The sequence below is a fragment of the Sorex fumeus genome, unplaced genomic scaffold (assembly GCF_029834395.1).
Source record: "Sorex fumeus unplaced genomic scaffold, SorFum_2.1 ptg000122l, whole genome shotgun sequence".
NCBI classification, from domain to species: Eukaryota; Metazoa; Chordata; class Mammalia; order Eulipotyphla; family Soricidae; genus Sorex; species Sorex fumeus.
The window spans coordinates 57,088,608-57,103,505 of NW_026606179.1; the positions used below are offsets into that span (position 1 = coordinate 57,088,608).

At 47.6% G+C, this 14,898-nt stretch overlaps 1 protein-coding gene across 2 annotated transcripts in view; it reads right to left on the reverse strand.

The window, feature by feature from the left end:
- Positions 1 to 14,898, reverse strand: part of ADAMTS18 (ADAM metallopeptidase with thrombospondin type 1 motif 18) — a 140,613-nt gene that overhangs the window by 13,424 nt on the left and 112,291 nt on the right. For both annotated transcript variants that reach the window (XM_056136302.1, XM_056136301.1), the window contains one exon: positions 1,918 to 2,059. In XM_056136302.1, the coding sequence (XP_055992277.1) occupies positions 1,918 to 2,059 (142 nt within the window). The remainder of the gene's footprint in view (positions 1 to 1,917; positions 2,060 to 14,898) is intronic.

Sequence of the window (14,898 nt, forward strand, 5' to 3'; positions counted from 1 at the left end):
TTGATTTTTGGGGGGCCACCCCAGAGATGCTCTGGTTTTTGGCTCAAAAATCATTCCTGGTGGCACACAGGGGACCAGATGTGGTACTGGGGATTGAATCTGGATAGCCCTCATGCAAGGCCAATGCCCTCCACACTGTACTATCACTCAGGCCCCTGGTTTTTGTTTTATTTTTAAGTATTTCCTCCAGTGTGATAAATCAGCCTGACGACTGAACAGCAGGCCTCACTGGTCAGAGGAGTTCTGTCTCTGACCCTGATATCTCAGTCTGCCTGGTGAGATGACAGAGATGCCCCAACACTAGCTGCTCTGATCTCTCAGGGCCACTGGCTTCACAAACCTATGAAAGGACTTCATTTTCCCCGAGGGACGTGTGTGAGCAAGAAGGACTCTCCCACATAGGAACTTTGGTGCATATACAAAACTCCTGTTGGCGGAGAGATGGTTGCTGTATCGCTTCCTCACTAGGGTCAACATCCGGGATTTTAAAGCTTAAATTGGTTTACTCTGGTCTCAATCCCTCCCTGATATGGTCCCTGGGTTGGAGGTGGAGTGGGGGGGGGGGGGTGTTGCAACCCCAGAAAAGTCAGGATGGAGAGAAACCTCAAGCTGGAAGGGGAGGCAGGCAGACATTAGCATACATCCTTCTGTTTATAAATACATCTAAACATGTTTTCGATTTTCCCCTCTAAGTTTCAGACATCGAACTTCTGAGTCCCGACGGTGGTGGAGTTTTCTAAGAATCGGTTCCTTTCTACATAGGAAAAGCCACAAGGAACACAATAATATTTGCTTTTCACAGAGACACTGCCCACAGAAGACAGCTCTTTTTGCTGCTTATTTAAACCATACCATGGAGCAAAGTGTGCAATGTGGTACAGAGTGTGTGTGTGTGTGTGTGTGTGTGTGTGAGTGTGTGTGTGTGTGTGTAGAAACTAGAGCATGGGGAGAATAACCTCTGTGTGTGTATGTGTGTGTGAATGTCTGTGTATAAACCAGACCATGAAAAGAATCCAAACATGTATGTGTGTAAACCATATCATGGGGGAGAATCTTCTATGTGTGTATGTTTGTGTGTGTATGTGTGTATGTGAACCAAATCATGGGGAGAATCTGCAGTGTGTGTGGTGTGTGTGTGAACCAAACCATATCATGGGCAAAATCTGCATTGTGTCATTGTGTGTGTGTACCAAACCACATCACAGGGATAATCTTTAATGTGTGTGTGTGTGTGTGTGTGTGTGTGTGTCTGAACCAAAAGGGACCATGGGGAACATCTACAGTGTGTGTGTGAAAACCAAACCATATCATGGGGAAAATCTGCAGTGTATGAGTGTGTGTGTGTGTGTGTGTGTGTGTGTGTGTGTGTAGAAACAAGAGCATGGAAAGAATCCAACCATGTATATGTGTAAACCGTATCATGAGGAGAATCTTCTGGGTGTGTATGTTTGTGTGTGTGTGTGTGAACCAAATCATGGGGAGAATCTGCAGTGTGTGTGTGTGTGTGTGTGTGTGTGTGTGAACCAATCCATATCATGGGGAAAATCTGCATTGTGTGTGTGTACAAAACCATATCACAGAAATAATCTGCAGTGTGTGTGTGTGTGTGTGACCCAATCTATAACATGGGGAAAATCTGCACTGTGTGTGTGTGTACAAAACCATATCACAGGAATAATCTGTAGTGTGTGTGTGTGTGTGTGTGTGTGTGTGTGTGTCTGAACCAAAAGGGATCACGGGGAAAATCTATAGTGTGTGTGAAAACCAAACCATATCACGAGGAAAATCTGCACTGTTTGTGTGTGTGTGTGTGTGTGTGTATGTGTGTATGTGTGTACCAAACTGCATCCGGAGGAGCATCTACAGCACATGTACCCATGCACTGTGTGTGACCCGCAAGGAGGGTGGGGGGACTACCTCCTCCGCAGGAGACAGAGCAGTCGGCCCGTGAGGTGCGCCACGAGTGCACGTGTTTCTCCGAGGCGGGTGGGGTTCCATTGGCGACCTTGGGGAGTGCGTATTTCCAGGCTATCCCCGGGTTTTTGCCTTGCATCAGAATCTGCCCGGGTGAGACACAAATCAGAGAGCAATACAACAGGTCAGACACCGCCTTCCAGAACCCTGCACTTTGAGATGCTTGAGGGACCGTCTGGCTTTAAGCTGGGCTCACACCTTTGTCCCCATGTTTTCCATGACTGAGTGTCTCTGTCCATGTCATTGACAGTGAAATTTAGGTCAGCTCCCCAGTGAGGGAGATAATACAGCCCCGTCCCTGCTCCCAACCCCAGGGGTTGCTGGATGATCCAGGAGGCAGCAGTACCCTGGGTTCCAACTAGGGAGGTGGTGGGTGATTTTTTATTCTTTCACTTAAAGAAGGTCAACAGAATGATTATTTGTTTTCTGAAAGGGGAGAAGGAGGTCAAATAAGTTTGGGGAAACTCTAATTTAGACGCCCCAAAGGGACACTAACATTTGCCAGACATGCACACCTTCATCATGAGGAAAATCTATTAATAAAGAAAAAACCTGCATATTGATGGGAAGAGGAAAAATCTATTCTATTTATATTTATAACCTGACAGGCTACCAAAAGTATTCTGCCCACACGGCAGAGTCTGGCAAACTCCCCGTGGCATATTCAATATGCCCCAAACCAATAACAATGATGGGTCTCATTCTCCTGACCCTAAAAGGACCTCGAATGTGGCACTTTCTAAAATCTCAGGGCTAGGATGAAGGAGACATTACTGGTGCCTGCTCGAGGTAATTGATGAACAACAGGATAACAGTGATAGTGATTTACTGGGGCGAGTGGGTGCAGTGGGGGGTGAATACACCCAACATACCCAACAGTGCTCCAGGGCTATTCCTGCCTCTGTGCTTAGGAGTGGTGCTTGGAGGACCATACGATGTATCAGGGCACCACACTGGTCTGCAAATAGGCAAACACAAGCCCGAGAATGCTTTGATGAGGTCTCAGTCTTCACCCCGGACTAGAAGTCTAGTGTGGCACTTGTGCCTAACAGTATTTGAAACGGCACCTCCCCCCCACCCCCCACCCCCAACCCATGAACATCAATGATTTCATCCAAATCAAGATACAATCCTGGGAACCAGCAGCAGGGGCCACAGGAGACCCTCCAAAAGCTTTCCCAAAACCCACTCAGATTTGCCTATCATCCAGTTGAGACTCCAAGCAGAATGAGGTTTCCAAAGAAAACGCATCCTTGGAAGAAAAGATGTGAATCAGGATCCAAGGGAAGGTTTTGGTAACAGATGTACGAACAAAGATTGCTCTTAAAAGAACATGGACTCAGGAGAAGGCAGATGCTTCAGGACTGAACAACAAAACTCTGATCCATCACTTACTGGCATGTCCCAGGTGCCTCGCGGGGCCATTTCTATGAATTATCTCAAAACGTATCCCCCTAATGACTCTCTAATGGAGCTGCCTGTGCTTTTCATTGAGAAAATATTAAACCAGAGAAGAAAGAAACTTGCGCAAGATTGCACAGGTAACTAGCAGATGAGCTTAAAATAGAATTTAGGACCTCCAACAAAATGTTTGTTTTGGGTTCTGGCAAACAGTATTTGCCTCTCTGGCTGATGTCTTTTTTTTTCTCCCCGCTTAAAGATTCCTCTGTTTTTCTTTTCTCTTTTCAAGCTCAAAGCGTGAATATAAATATCTGGTTCTCTCCCACCCCAGGAGTCTAGTGGAAATTTTTTTTTTACCACCAAAACTGGGCAGAAGTGAAGGATATTTTCAGTTTAAAATAAGCACCCTTCACTCTGTCTGTCTGGTGGGATCTCCCTAATTTAATGTTGGGTGCGGCAATTATTCAATTTGGGGACCTCCAGCATTCCCCCAAATTCCTTAGGACCCCACCACAGAAACTTGCTTAAAATGGCTTCGGGAATATGTGGGTTTACTCTGGAGATACTATGGGATGGCTATAGAGCAAAATAAACCCCGGGGTCTCCCAGAAACAACCAAAATGTTAACAGAAAGTCTGCCTCATCCTCATGCACCACTAGACACAGGCAGTCCTGTGGCATGGAAAAGAGTTCTTAGTCTCCAGTGAAAACCTTTCAAAAATTGATGTCTCATGTTTCTTCTGGGTCTTAACATCTTTTTTGCCTTTGCTTTCCTTATTAAAAAGTGTCTGATCATTACTTTCGGTTTTCTCATTTTTACTGCTGAGTCCTATAACTCTTCTTGGAATCACATGCCAATGACAATTATTTCCTACATTTTGAGTAAGCAACATGTTTTGCTTGTGTGGGATTTTTCTGTTGAGATTTTCCTTCGGAGGAAGCAATCGTGTTTTATGAAAGGAATTACATGCATCCTCACACTGCACACAGGAGCTAATCCTTGGGCTGGCTGAGAGTTCAACCTAATTTCCTTCCCATTGGTGGAGAGCAGGCATATTGCCAACGCAATGCATTGGGTGACACTTTTGGTCCCACAGGTGAGCGGAGACCTACAGAGGAGGACGGTGCTATGGGACAATGCCTACACAAGTGAGGGTGCAAAGCATGATGGGTGGGGCAGAAATCCCTGTCTCTGTCCACTTCCTTGGGCCACTCTGTTGGCACCATCCCAAGGAGACCTTAAATCCTAGTGCCTTAGAGGAAACAGATTCTGAATGCAAATGTCAAACCCTCCCAAGTAAAAAATATAACAGGAGTTCTTGTTTGGGGGGCTCCCAGGACTTATGTTCTGGAGATTTGAGCAGCTTAACCAATTTTCAACGGGCATTTAAAATATATTCTTTCACTTTTATAGCCAGTTTGGAGAACCAAAACTATACACGGTATGTGGTTTCCTGCAAGACATTTTAAAATGCTGTTTTCGAACAGCAGGAGACACTTAATGGGGGGGGGGAGGGGGAAGACTTTGAAGATCAAAGTGTTATCCAATGGAAAAAAAAAACCAGACAAACAAACATTGAAGGGGCTGGCGATATAGTAGGGCACTTGCTTTGCATGTGCCCAACCCATGTTTGATCTTCATTGTCCCATATGGTTCCCTAAGCGTGCCAGGAGTGATCCCTGAGTGCAGAGCCAGGAGTAAACCCTAAACAATGTAGGGTGTGCCCCCCAAAACAAAAAAAATCAAATAAAAATACCCCCAAATAAACAAGACCATGGATGGAGTGGTCAAATTTTCCCCATGTCTGCAGGAAGATTCTCCATCAGAATGTATCTGTACTGACCCAGAGAGAACTTAAAGTGCTGACTCATCAGTCCTATGTCCCTGATTCCCTTTAACCAACATCTCTCAGAGTTGCCTTTAACTCCAAACACTACTCCCACATCCATCCCCTTCCTCCATGCTCCTTCTCTAGCAAGTCTCCCTCTAAACCGTGTGTTCAAGCACGCCTTGTCATACCCAGTAGTTAGGCGATCTATCTAACTCCACCAGCCTGGGCCACGGGGCTCACTTTCTTCCTGATTTCCTTTACCAACACCCAGCTTGGCTCTTCTCCTCCCTAACCCACCTTCATGCTGAGTCTCTGTGGCGGAATCTTTTGGATGTCCTGATTAGTCAAAGTGACCTTCTGTCTCTTGACCTTGCCTGGCCCCCTAGGCTTGGCTCCGCTAGGCAAGCTCCTGTGCTCCTGTGGCTTTAAGAGTAACCCATATGGTGAGTGAATCCTGTCTCCATACTTTTCAACACAACTTCCTGCAAGGGAGACTTAATGGAATCCTACTGTTCTATGTGGGCACCACAAGCTGTGACTGTGCGTTACACTGAACCCTGGGTGCAGAGTGGACAGCGGCCTGGGGGCTGGATGGTCCAAGGGTGAAGCTCTATGCTCGTTATCTCTCTGTTTCATTCTCCAGCTGCCTGCTGGGACTCTCTACTTGTAAAGAACCAAAGGTACATCCGTCTTCGAGGCTGAGCTCAGGATTTTCCTTCTCCCCTCTCAAAAGGTTGATCTCACTGCGTGGCAACTCAATGTGCTGGCAGGAATGTAAGTTGGCAAAAATGATATGGAAACTCCTCTTTAAAAAAGAGAAAAGGAAATTACCTATGTTCCAATCATCGCACTCCTAGGCATTAATCTGAAGGATACAGAAACACCAACTCACAAGGACATTTGCCTCTTTCTGTTCCTGTGCCATTATTCACAACGACCAAGACATGGAGTCTACCTAAATGCCTATCCCCAGATAACTGAATAAAGAAACTGTGGTAGTCAGAGTCAGTGGAATATGACTTGGCTCTTAAAATGATGAAATTGTGACTTTGGGAAATTGTGAGGACAAAAGGGATAGACCCTGAAGTGATTATACTAAACTTTAGCACTGTCCTCCCATTGTTCATCTATTTGCTAGAGCAGGCACCAGTAACATATCCATTATGGGACTTTTTGTTACTGTTAGTGGCATATCGAATATGCCACGGGAAGCTTGCCAGGCTCAGGCGTGCGGGTGGGAAACTCTCGGTAGCTTGTCAGGCTCTCTGAGAGGGACAGAGGAATCGAACCCTGGTCGGACACGTGCATGGCAAACACCCTCCCTGCTGTGCTATCGCTAAACAGCCAAGACAATTCCTAGATGGCTTCTTTTAGAATCTAAGTGGAGAAAAGAAAATGAACTTTTAGGAAGCAACAAAACTAACTCACACTCAGTGAAAACTGTGGAGATTATGAGAGAAAAAAGATGGGGCAGGTGATGGTATTGGACGAGTGGGTTGGGGGCGTCTTTGTTGGAGGTGGGAAATGAGGGGTCTTCACACATACAGAGGCATTAATGACACCCTGAAATCCATTATCTTGTACCCCAATGATGAACCAACATATAAAGGGAGAGAAAATGAAAGGAAAGGGCAATTCACAGCCGTAAGTAGTCTGCCTGCCCCCTGGATCACACCCCACACCTCCTCCGTCAGAAAACCGTGCTGGCCTTCAACGCCTCTGACCTGATCCTGTTGCATTTTGTCCATTGTGCCAGCTGCCTGCCTGGGCTAAGCTCTCATCACTCTCGCGGGCCAAGAAAGTGCCACATGCCCTGGTGTAGAGATGGGACTGGCTTACAGGTAATCACAGAGTGACAGGGACTGTGAAATCAGTGCAGGAACTTGGGCACATGCCTTGCAGCACCTGACCTCCTAAGCATGGCAGGTGTGGTTTTGGGTGGCTGGGGGGACCCTTGCACGGAGCCCGGAGCCCGGCTCAACTGGCTGAGTATAGCCAGGAGCGACCCCTTGGGCTCTCTGAGCCCTGCGTAGGATGTTTCCTCCCCTCAAAAAATAAACATAAGAGACTAAACCAAAGTGCCCACAGACTCTGACACAGAAAATGGCAGCAGCAGAAAGAATCACGCGAGATTTGGCGAGACCCCAAGGCAGCACTCAGTGAATGGTCAGAGCCCCGAAGTCAGGACCTGACAAGAGAGAATTCAAGTTGACTTTGAGAATGTCTATTTGCCCCAAAGGGACAAACGCAAACTGAGCTCCTCTCCTCACTCCCCTCATCAACAAGAATATGTGAAGAGTCTCTGAAAAGTAGGACTCTTGAGCTTAAAGTAAAAACAGCCCCGAACAGAATATTTACTAGCATGAAAGCAACTAATCCATCTCCTCTTCTCAAGATAATAAGTTTACTCATCCAGTCAAAGCCAGAGTAGAAATACCTCACCAATCCACCATAAATGCTCACAGGATTATGCAACTTCGAATTACTAACTCATAAAATACATAGTGCTCGAGCGGGCCCAGTAACGTCTCCATTGGAGACTTTGTTGTTACTGTGTTTGGCATATCAAATACTCTCGGGAGCTTGCCGGGCTCTCCGAGAGGGGCGGAGGAAACGAACTTGGGTCGGCCATGTCGGCCGCTTGTAAGGCGAACGCCCTAACGCTGTGCTATCGCTCCAGCCCGGCAAGCTGCCGAGAGTATTCGATATGCCAGACACAGTAACAACAAAGTCTCCAATGGAGACGTTACTGGGCCCGCTCGAGCAAACTGATGATCAACGGGAGGGCCTTTACTTACTTTACTTTACTAAAATACATAGTAGCTGGGTATTGTCGTCTTACTAATAGTAATAGTCTTGCAGCCAAAGGCATACAGAATCATACTGTTTATATTTTGTTTGTTGAACATGTTAATGCATTCAATGAACACACTAATTAGATTCTCCACTTTAAAAAAAACAAATGACTCAAGGTTTGACTATAAAGTCTACACAGCTATAAATTCACATGCAGAGTTCTACATGTAATTGTGCAGACTGAAAGACAGTGTTTGTATAAACCTGCAGAAAGCTGACTTAGGGATTTATTTTAACATTAGCTCATAAAGGCCCCTAAAGATAGTAATTATTCAAACAAATAGACACCAAGACCAAATATATAAAAGATAAGCATTTGCCAATGACAACATTTTATTTGCTTTTCAACGATAAGTAAGGTATTCTCTGACTCCTTCTTTATCTTGTATTGAGGAGAAAAGTGACCAAGAACAGAATACTCAGTGGGAATCCCATCTCTTATTATATGATGTTTGCAAATAGTCCTTTGGAAACTTTCTGTCTGACTGGCTCAGACACTTCTCTGGGGTCTTTCTTTCCTTGTTCTCAAACATAAAAGGTCTAGTTTTTTTTTTTAATCCCACAAATGAGTGCAATAATTCTATGTATGTCCCTCTCCTCTAACTAATTTCACTCATTTGTGGGATATAAAAATATAAACCCAAAGGACAGTAGAAAGGAGGGCCAGGAGGATTGGTTCCCAGTTGGAAGCCTGCCTCAAGTGCTGAGGAAGAAGGCAGTTGGGATAGAGAAGGGACCACTATGACAAAGATAGTTGGAAATGATCACTGTGTATAAAAACTATGTGCTTAAAATATCTGTATTGCAAACCACAGTGCCCAAAAGGAGAGAGAGTCAGGAAGGGAGAGAGGGAGAGAGGGAGAGAGAGGGAGAGAGAGGGAGAGAGAGAGAGCGAGCGAGCGAGAGAGAGAAATAAAGAGAGAGAGAGAGAAAGAAAAGGAAAGAGAGAGAGAAAGAGAAGAAAAGTGCCTGCCATAGAAGCAGTCCAGGAGGGAAACTGAGAATATTGGTGGTGGGAAGTGAGCACTGGCCAAGGGGTGGATGTTCGATCACTGTATGACTGACACTCAACCATTTACAGCTTTGTAACTGTGTATCTCACAGTGATTCAAAAAATAATCCCCAAGAATATAATTTGTGGGGCACAGTATAAAATGAATATGCATGATGCATGGACCCTTGCTTGAAACAAAGTAAATTTCAAGATGTGTGACCCAGTCTTACAGCCTCCAAGCTCTGTGCTGCTCTGCAGGACCCCTTGGGAAAGTCAGCATAGCCGGACTCAGGGCCAGGCTTTCTGTCCTGGAGTGTGGCTATAGAATACAATGGTGAAACACCCCAAATTCAAAATCATCCAGCAGCTTGGCAATGACATCACTGGCTCTTTGGAGCCAGAGATGCTGGCCCCGGATTGGACAGACTTGTTTAGACTAAATGTGGCCTGGTGACCATGACCTTCAATTTCACCACTGTCTGTCCAGCCTGCAGCTGGCCAGCAGCCTTGTCTGGGAGTGTGCTGTGAACAGGTCACTACCTTGTCTGCTTCCGACCGCCAGAGAAACACCTGGGGAACAGCACCTAACGTGACCACACAACTCCCATCACTCATACCTGAGAATATGCTCCTGAGCCTCCTTCTGGGCCCATGGAGAGCTACACACATCCAGTAGGGCTGCAATCTCACCCTCACTCCTGCCACCCCACACTGCACAGCAGACTGTGTGGCCGGGCTGTGAAACGCACAGACTTGGAAAGACCGCCAGCGATTCCGTCTACTTAACTGGATTTAGTCCAGAGGATTTTCCAGCCAACTGGCACTGGGTCTCTAATTTACAGCTGGCAGGCAACCTCCTTAAGTGCTTGCAGGTCCTCAGCTGAACTGTTTAATGTCTACCTTTAACACACCAACCACCTGCTTTCAAACACGACACTCAGCAGCTTTGACCGCAGGGTGCAGAGTTATAAAATTTACAGCTTCTTAACTTGGAAAACCACAGATGTGGAGCGGGACTCTACCAACTGTCCTTTGCGGTATGTGTGTGGGGGGGTGTTCTGTTTCCACTGGGCACACCACGATTAAATGGAGTACAGAGAAACTAAGCTTGGGTAACTAGCCTGCCTGCTGCTGCAGCTTTAAAGTTTGTGTGTGTGTGTGTGTGTGTGTGTGTGTGTGTGTGTGTGTGTGTGGCGGGTGAGAGGGGCTTCCAAGAAGTGTTCAAGGGGTTCCAGGCCTTTCAGCAATGTTAGGCTAACCAGGTCTGCATTTCATGCAAGGATCTGAGGATGGGGTGCTCCAGGGGTGCTCCAGAGATGGGGAGGCCATCCTGGCAGGCAGAGGATCCCTGGGGCTGCACCCAGCAACATTCTGGGGACTGTGTGATGCTGGAAATCAAACCCAGGTGAGGTCCCTGCTCGCCATGTACCCTAACCACTATTCTCTCTCTTTTTTTTTTAACGAATCACCATGAGACACAGTTACAAAGCTTTCATGCTTGAGTTTCAGTCACACAATGATCGAACATCCATTCCTCCATCAGTGTACATTTTCCATCACCAATGTCCCTAGCATCCCTCCTGCCACTTACACCCCACCTCTGTCTCTATAGCAGGCACCTTCCTTCTTACTCTCTCTCTACTTTTGGGCTTTATGGTTTGCAGTACAGATACTGAGAGGTCCTCATGTTTGGTCCTTTGTCTAATTTCAGCACACATCTCCCATCCTGAGCCATGGGAACTGTTTTATCTCTTGGCTCCGACATGAGCTTTTTCATCACTTCCACCCATCTCTCCTGTGAGATGCAGTGAGCTACAATCTCCCCCATGGAAATACCATAGGCCTTTTCAATGGGGCGCCATGGGGGTTACATACTGGGATTACCACATAAAATGAGGCATCGTGATTCTGGGTACAGGCTAGATCATCACATAGATGAGGGACTGTGATTTGGGGGTACGGGCTGGGTCATCATAGAGATGAGGCATCACTGGGTTCTGTGGGGGGAGGATCCCTATTTCACTGCACACCGCTGACTCCTGGGTACCCTGAGGATGGACAGCATCCAGTCAGGGTCTCTGCTGCGTCCTGCTTGTTGAAGCTCGCAGCCCAAGGACAGGTGTCCTGCTGACGATGACGTGTGAGTGAGGGCATCTGACAGGAGATACTTCCACACACGCCTTGTCGGGGCTGTGGGCCAAGGTGTGGGCTGACAGGCTAAGGGAGAGCCAGGGTCACAGCCCACGTCCCCTTATCCACATTCCTGGAGGCGAAGACGAGGAAGAATGGGTGCTGGGTCATCAACAGAATGAGGTGCTGGAGATTCCTGTAGGCCCAGCCTTCCACAGTGGACAACCCTCTCCACAGGTCTGAGGTGACCGCAACTGGCCGCTCCCACCCTGCTCTGCCGCTGGTCTCCTGTGGGTCTGTCTGTTCTGCACAAATCCTCCCTCATGTCATCACGTCCCCTGTGTGGTGCTGCCATCTGCCATCCACGTGGCCAGGTGCATCTTCCCCTTCCACTAATTTTATCACCTTGAGATCCGCCTTGAAGTCTTGCAGCCTCTTTTCCTTGGGGTGGGAGGCAGTGTTCAGATAGTGGGAAATCACCTGGTCATGCTCCGTCAGAGTCATTTCCAAAACACGGGATCCCCAAGCCCCATCAGCATCTCTGGTCAAGGAGCAAAGGAGGGTGGCCAGCTGACCTGTGTCATTTCTTTCCATGTCACCTTTGGCCTTGACAGTTTCACCCTGACTGGCCTTACCGGGGGCTTCCGTGTTACCTGGCTTCAAGATTCTGCCTTTGAGCAACTCCAAGGAGCCGGCTTGCAAAGAGTTAAATCAGGGCTCAGCTTCCACAGTCTACCAAGAAAGACTCTGGGGGGGGGGGGGGGGAGGTCTTTTTTTTTTTTTCCCAGACTTCTAAAAGGAGGAATGTGGGTGAAAACAGAGGGCATCGGATTTCAGTCTGAGGCAGGCAACTTACACTGTCCTGTCATCCCAACCCCTGGGTACCCTACCAGGAGCAAGGAAACTCTCTAATGAAACACTCACCCTGAATTTCCCCACCTCCCTTCCCGCCACAGGACAGCTTGATGGAGAATGTGACTCCTTCATTGTCTGTGTGTGAGATGGGGAGGGGGTGGGGGGAGGAAGAGAAGAAGAGGGGGAAGGGGAGGGGTTGAGAGGAGAGAAGGGGAGAGGGAGTTTGGGGGGGGTGGAATGGAGGAAGTGAAGGAGACAGAATAGTTGAGAAGAACAGTGGAGAGAGAGAGAGAGAGAGAGAGAGAGAGAGAGGAGTAGGAAGAGCACAAAGATTAATCTTTAGCCATTTCTGAAGAATGTGGCATCCCTAGGGCCAGAGAAATAGTACAGGAATGAAGGTACTTGTTTTGCATATCTGATCAACCCCCCCCCCCCCCACACACACACACACACACACACAATATCCATATAAGCACCACTAAGAGTCAACCCTGAGCACAGAGCCAGGAGTAAGCCGCTGAGCACAGCTGGGTGTGGTCCAAACTGACCCTCCTACCCCCAAATAAAGAACATGTCACCTCTGACAAACTATTCAAGAGGAAAAGAGAGGGTGGGAGATTACTGTGGTTTTAAGTTTTCTGAAAAGGTTTCTTACTGTCAAGGACTCTGAAAAATCAACTGGGCCTTTTGCACACTTCCTAAGCAAAGAACAAAGTCAATGACCTTAAATGACCTGAATTTCAATCTCCAAATGGAAAAATGTTAGGATGTCCCATACACTGAGAAATCCCAACAGGATTGTCGACTTCAAATGAAATCATATTTTGAAAGGAGGCCCCAAGCAATGCTCGGGGTCACTCCCGATAACACAGAGTCTCCCCAGCAGAACAGAGAAATGTGAGGGCCCCAAATGCAGCTGCTTGGGCCCTGCAGCAGGGCTGGGGAAGAGGAAGACAAAGTGCCTTAAGCCCCGTGCCCCCCCCAACACTCTGGTTCCCCCCAGAGTAGTACTCAGAGGCCATATGGTGCTGGGGCCTGAACTCAGGTCCTGCACCATGCAGAGTTATGCCCGGGGAAAACGAACATACCTTCTACACCTCTGATTATTTTTCAGCAAAGGTATATAAATAAGTTTTACTCATGTTTAGTTTTCACCTCGACTGCTTTAGAATGTCATTCTCCACACAAGCACACGCGCACGCGCGCACACACACACACACACACACACACACACACACACTTCAGCTTGAGCTCTCTGGGGTGCAAAGTCCTCCACAGAAGTCCAGAATGTGGATTCTGTTTTCCTCAGACTCCCAAATCCCATCAAAAGAGGACAAAACAAATACATTTACTGTCCTACAGACCTATTGAAATAGCAGCTGACTTTTAGATCTTCTGGATGACTAATCAGTGTACACGTCCAAGAGAAATTCCTGAGCTTTACTGCCAGGCGTATGCTGCGGGGGGGGGGGGGGGGGGGCTGTGCTGAATGAGAGAAATATGTGGAAATTATCTCCTTTTATCATAACGCTATTGGTAGTGATCTCAGACAGTGTCTGGTGGCCAGAGCAATATTGATTCCTTTTGTTGCGTGTACGTGTACGTGTGTGTGTGTGTGTGTGTGTGAGAGAGAGAGAGAGAGAGAGAGAGAGAGAGAGAGAGCGACAGACAGACAGACAGACAGACAGACAGACACAGAGAATAGCTTCTTCCTGGGCCAGGTGGAAATATAATATGGAACCATGCCTCTCTGCCTCTCTCTCCCAAGTCATTGACACAGATCTGTGCGTTTCTACTTGAAAATAAAAACTGGCCGGATGGTCTTAAATAATGCTGAAAAAATGTGAGAACTAAGGCGATCACGGAAACCTTGATTACCCTGAGGATTTCCCTTGGCCACCAAGGAAATCAAGGGGCCAGGACTGTGCACGCCGACATCCACCTGTTGCAAACATCCACGCAGGCTAAGCTGAGGCTTCGAGGAGAATGGATGTTGGGGAGGCTGTGGGGAACCAGACGGGCACGTGAGCCGGTGGAAAAAGACAAGGTCTGGCTTCCATTTTGTTTAAACTGAGCATCCTGAGGAAGACATTCTATAAAGCCTTGACATACAAAAATAACCAGGAGCTGCTGAAACGCCAGCATTTGGTGGAGAGCCGTGCATTCTTCCCAGGGCTAAGGGAGAGCAGTCAGTTATTCCCAGGAGAGGGTTGCCCTGCCTTGCTCCTCTGGGAGGGGGTGTGTGGGGGGCTGGACATAGTGACTCTGCACAAGATCACTGAGACGTGGACCCTTCACTTAGGGACAGGCGAGCTTTTGAGGCAGGATATTGGTTCCTCAAATGCAGCTCATGATTCGAGACGGTCATTACTCTTCTGCTGTGCTTGTGAGCGCATGGCTCTTAAGTCTGGTTCTGAGAGATGAGGAAAGCCAAAGGATTGTCATTTGTGCCCTGCAGGTCACATGAGCCGTTCTGAGAATGGCAGATGATGATGGTGTTTGGGGACACCTTCGGAGGGTTGCTTGAGGGGCAAGGAGACACTGGTCTAGCACGGCCATCAACAGCTCTTCTAATCTTTGCTTTTGTGTACTACCTCCTGGGTTAGCAACTGGCATAGAAATTTCTACTTTTGGGCTGGAGCGATAGCACAAAGGTAGGGCATTTGCCTTGCGCACAGCCAGCCCGTCCGAGCTGGGTTCGATTCCTCCAACCCTCTTGGAGAGCCCGCCAAGCTACCGAGAGTATCTCGCCCGCACGACAGAGCCTGGCAAGCTACCCGTGATGTATTCAACATGCCAAACACAGTAACAACAAGTCTCAAAATGGAGACGTTACTGGGCCCACTTGAGCAAATC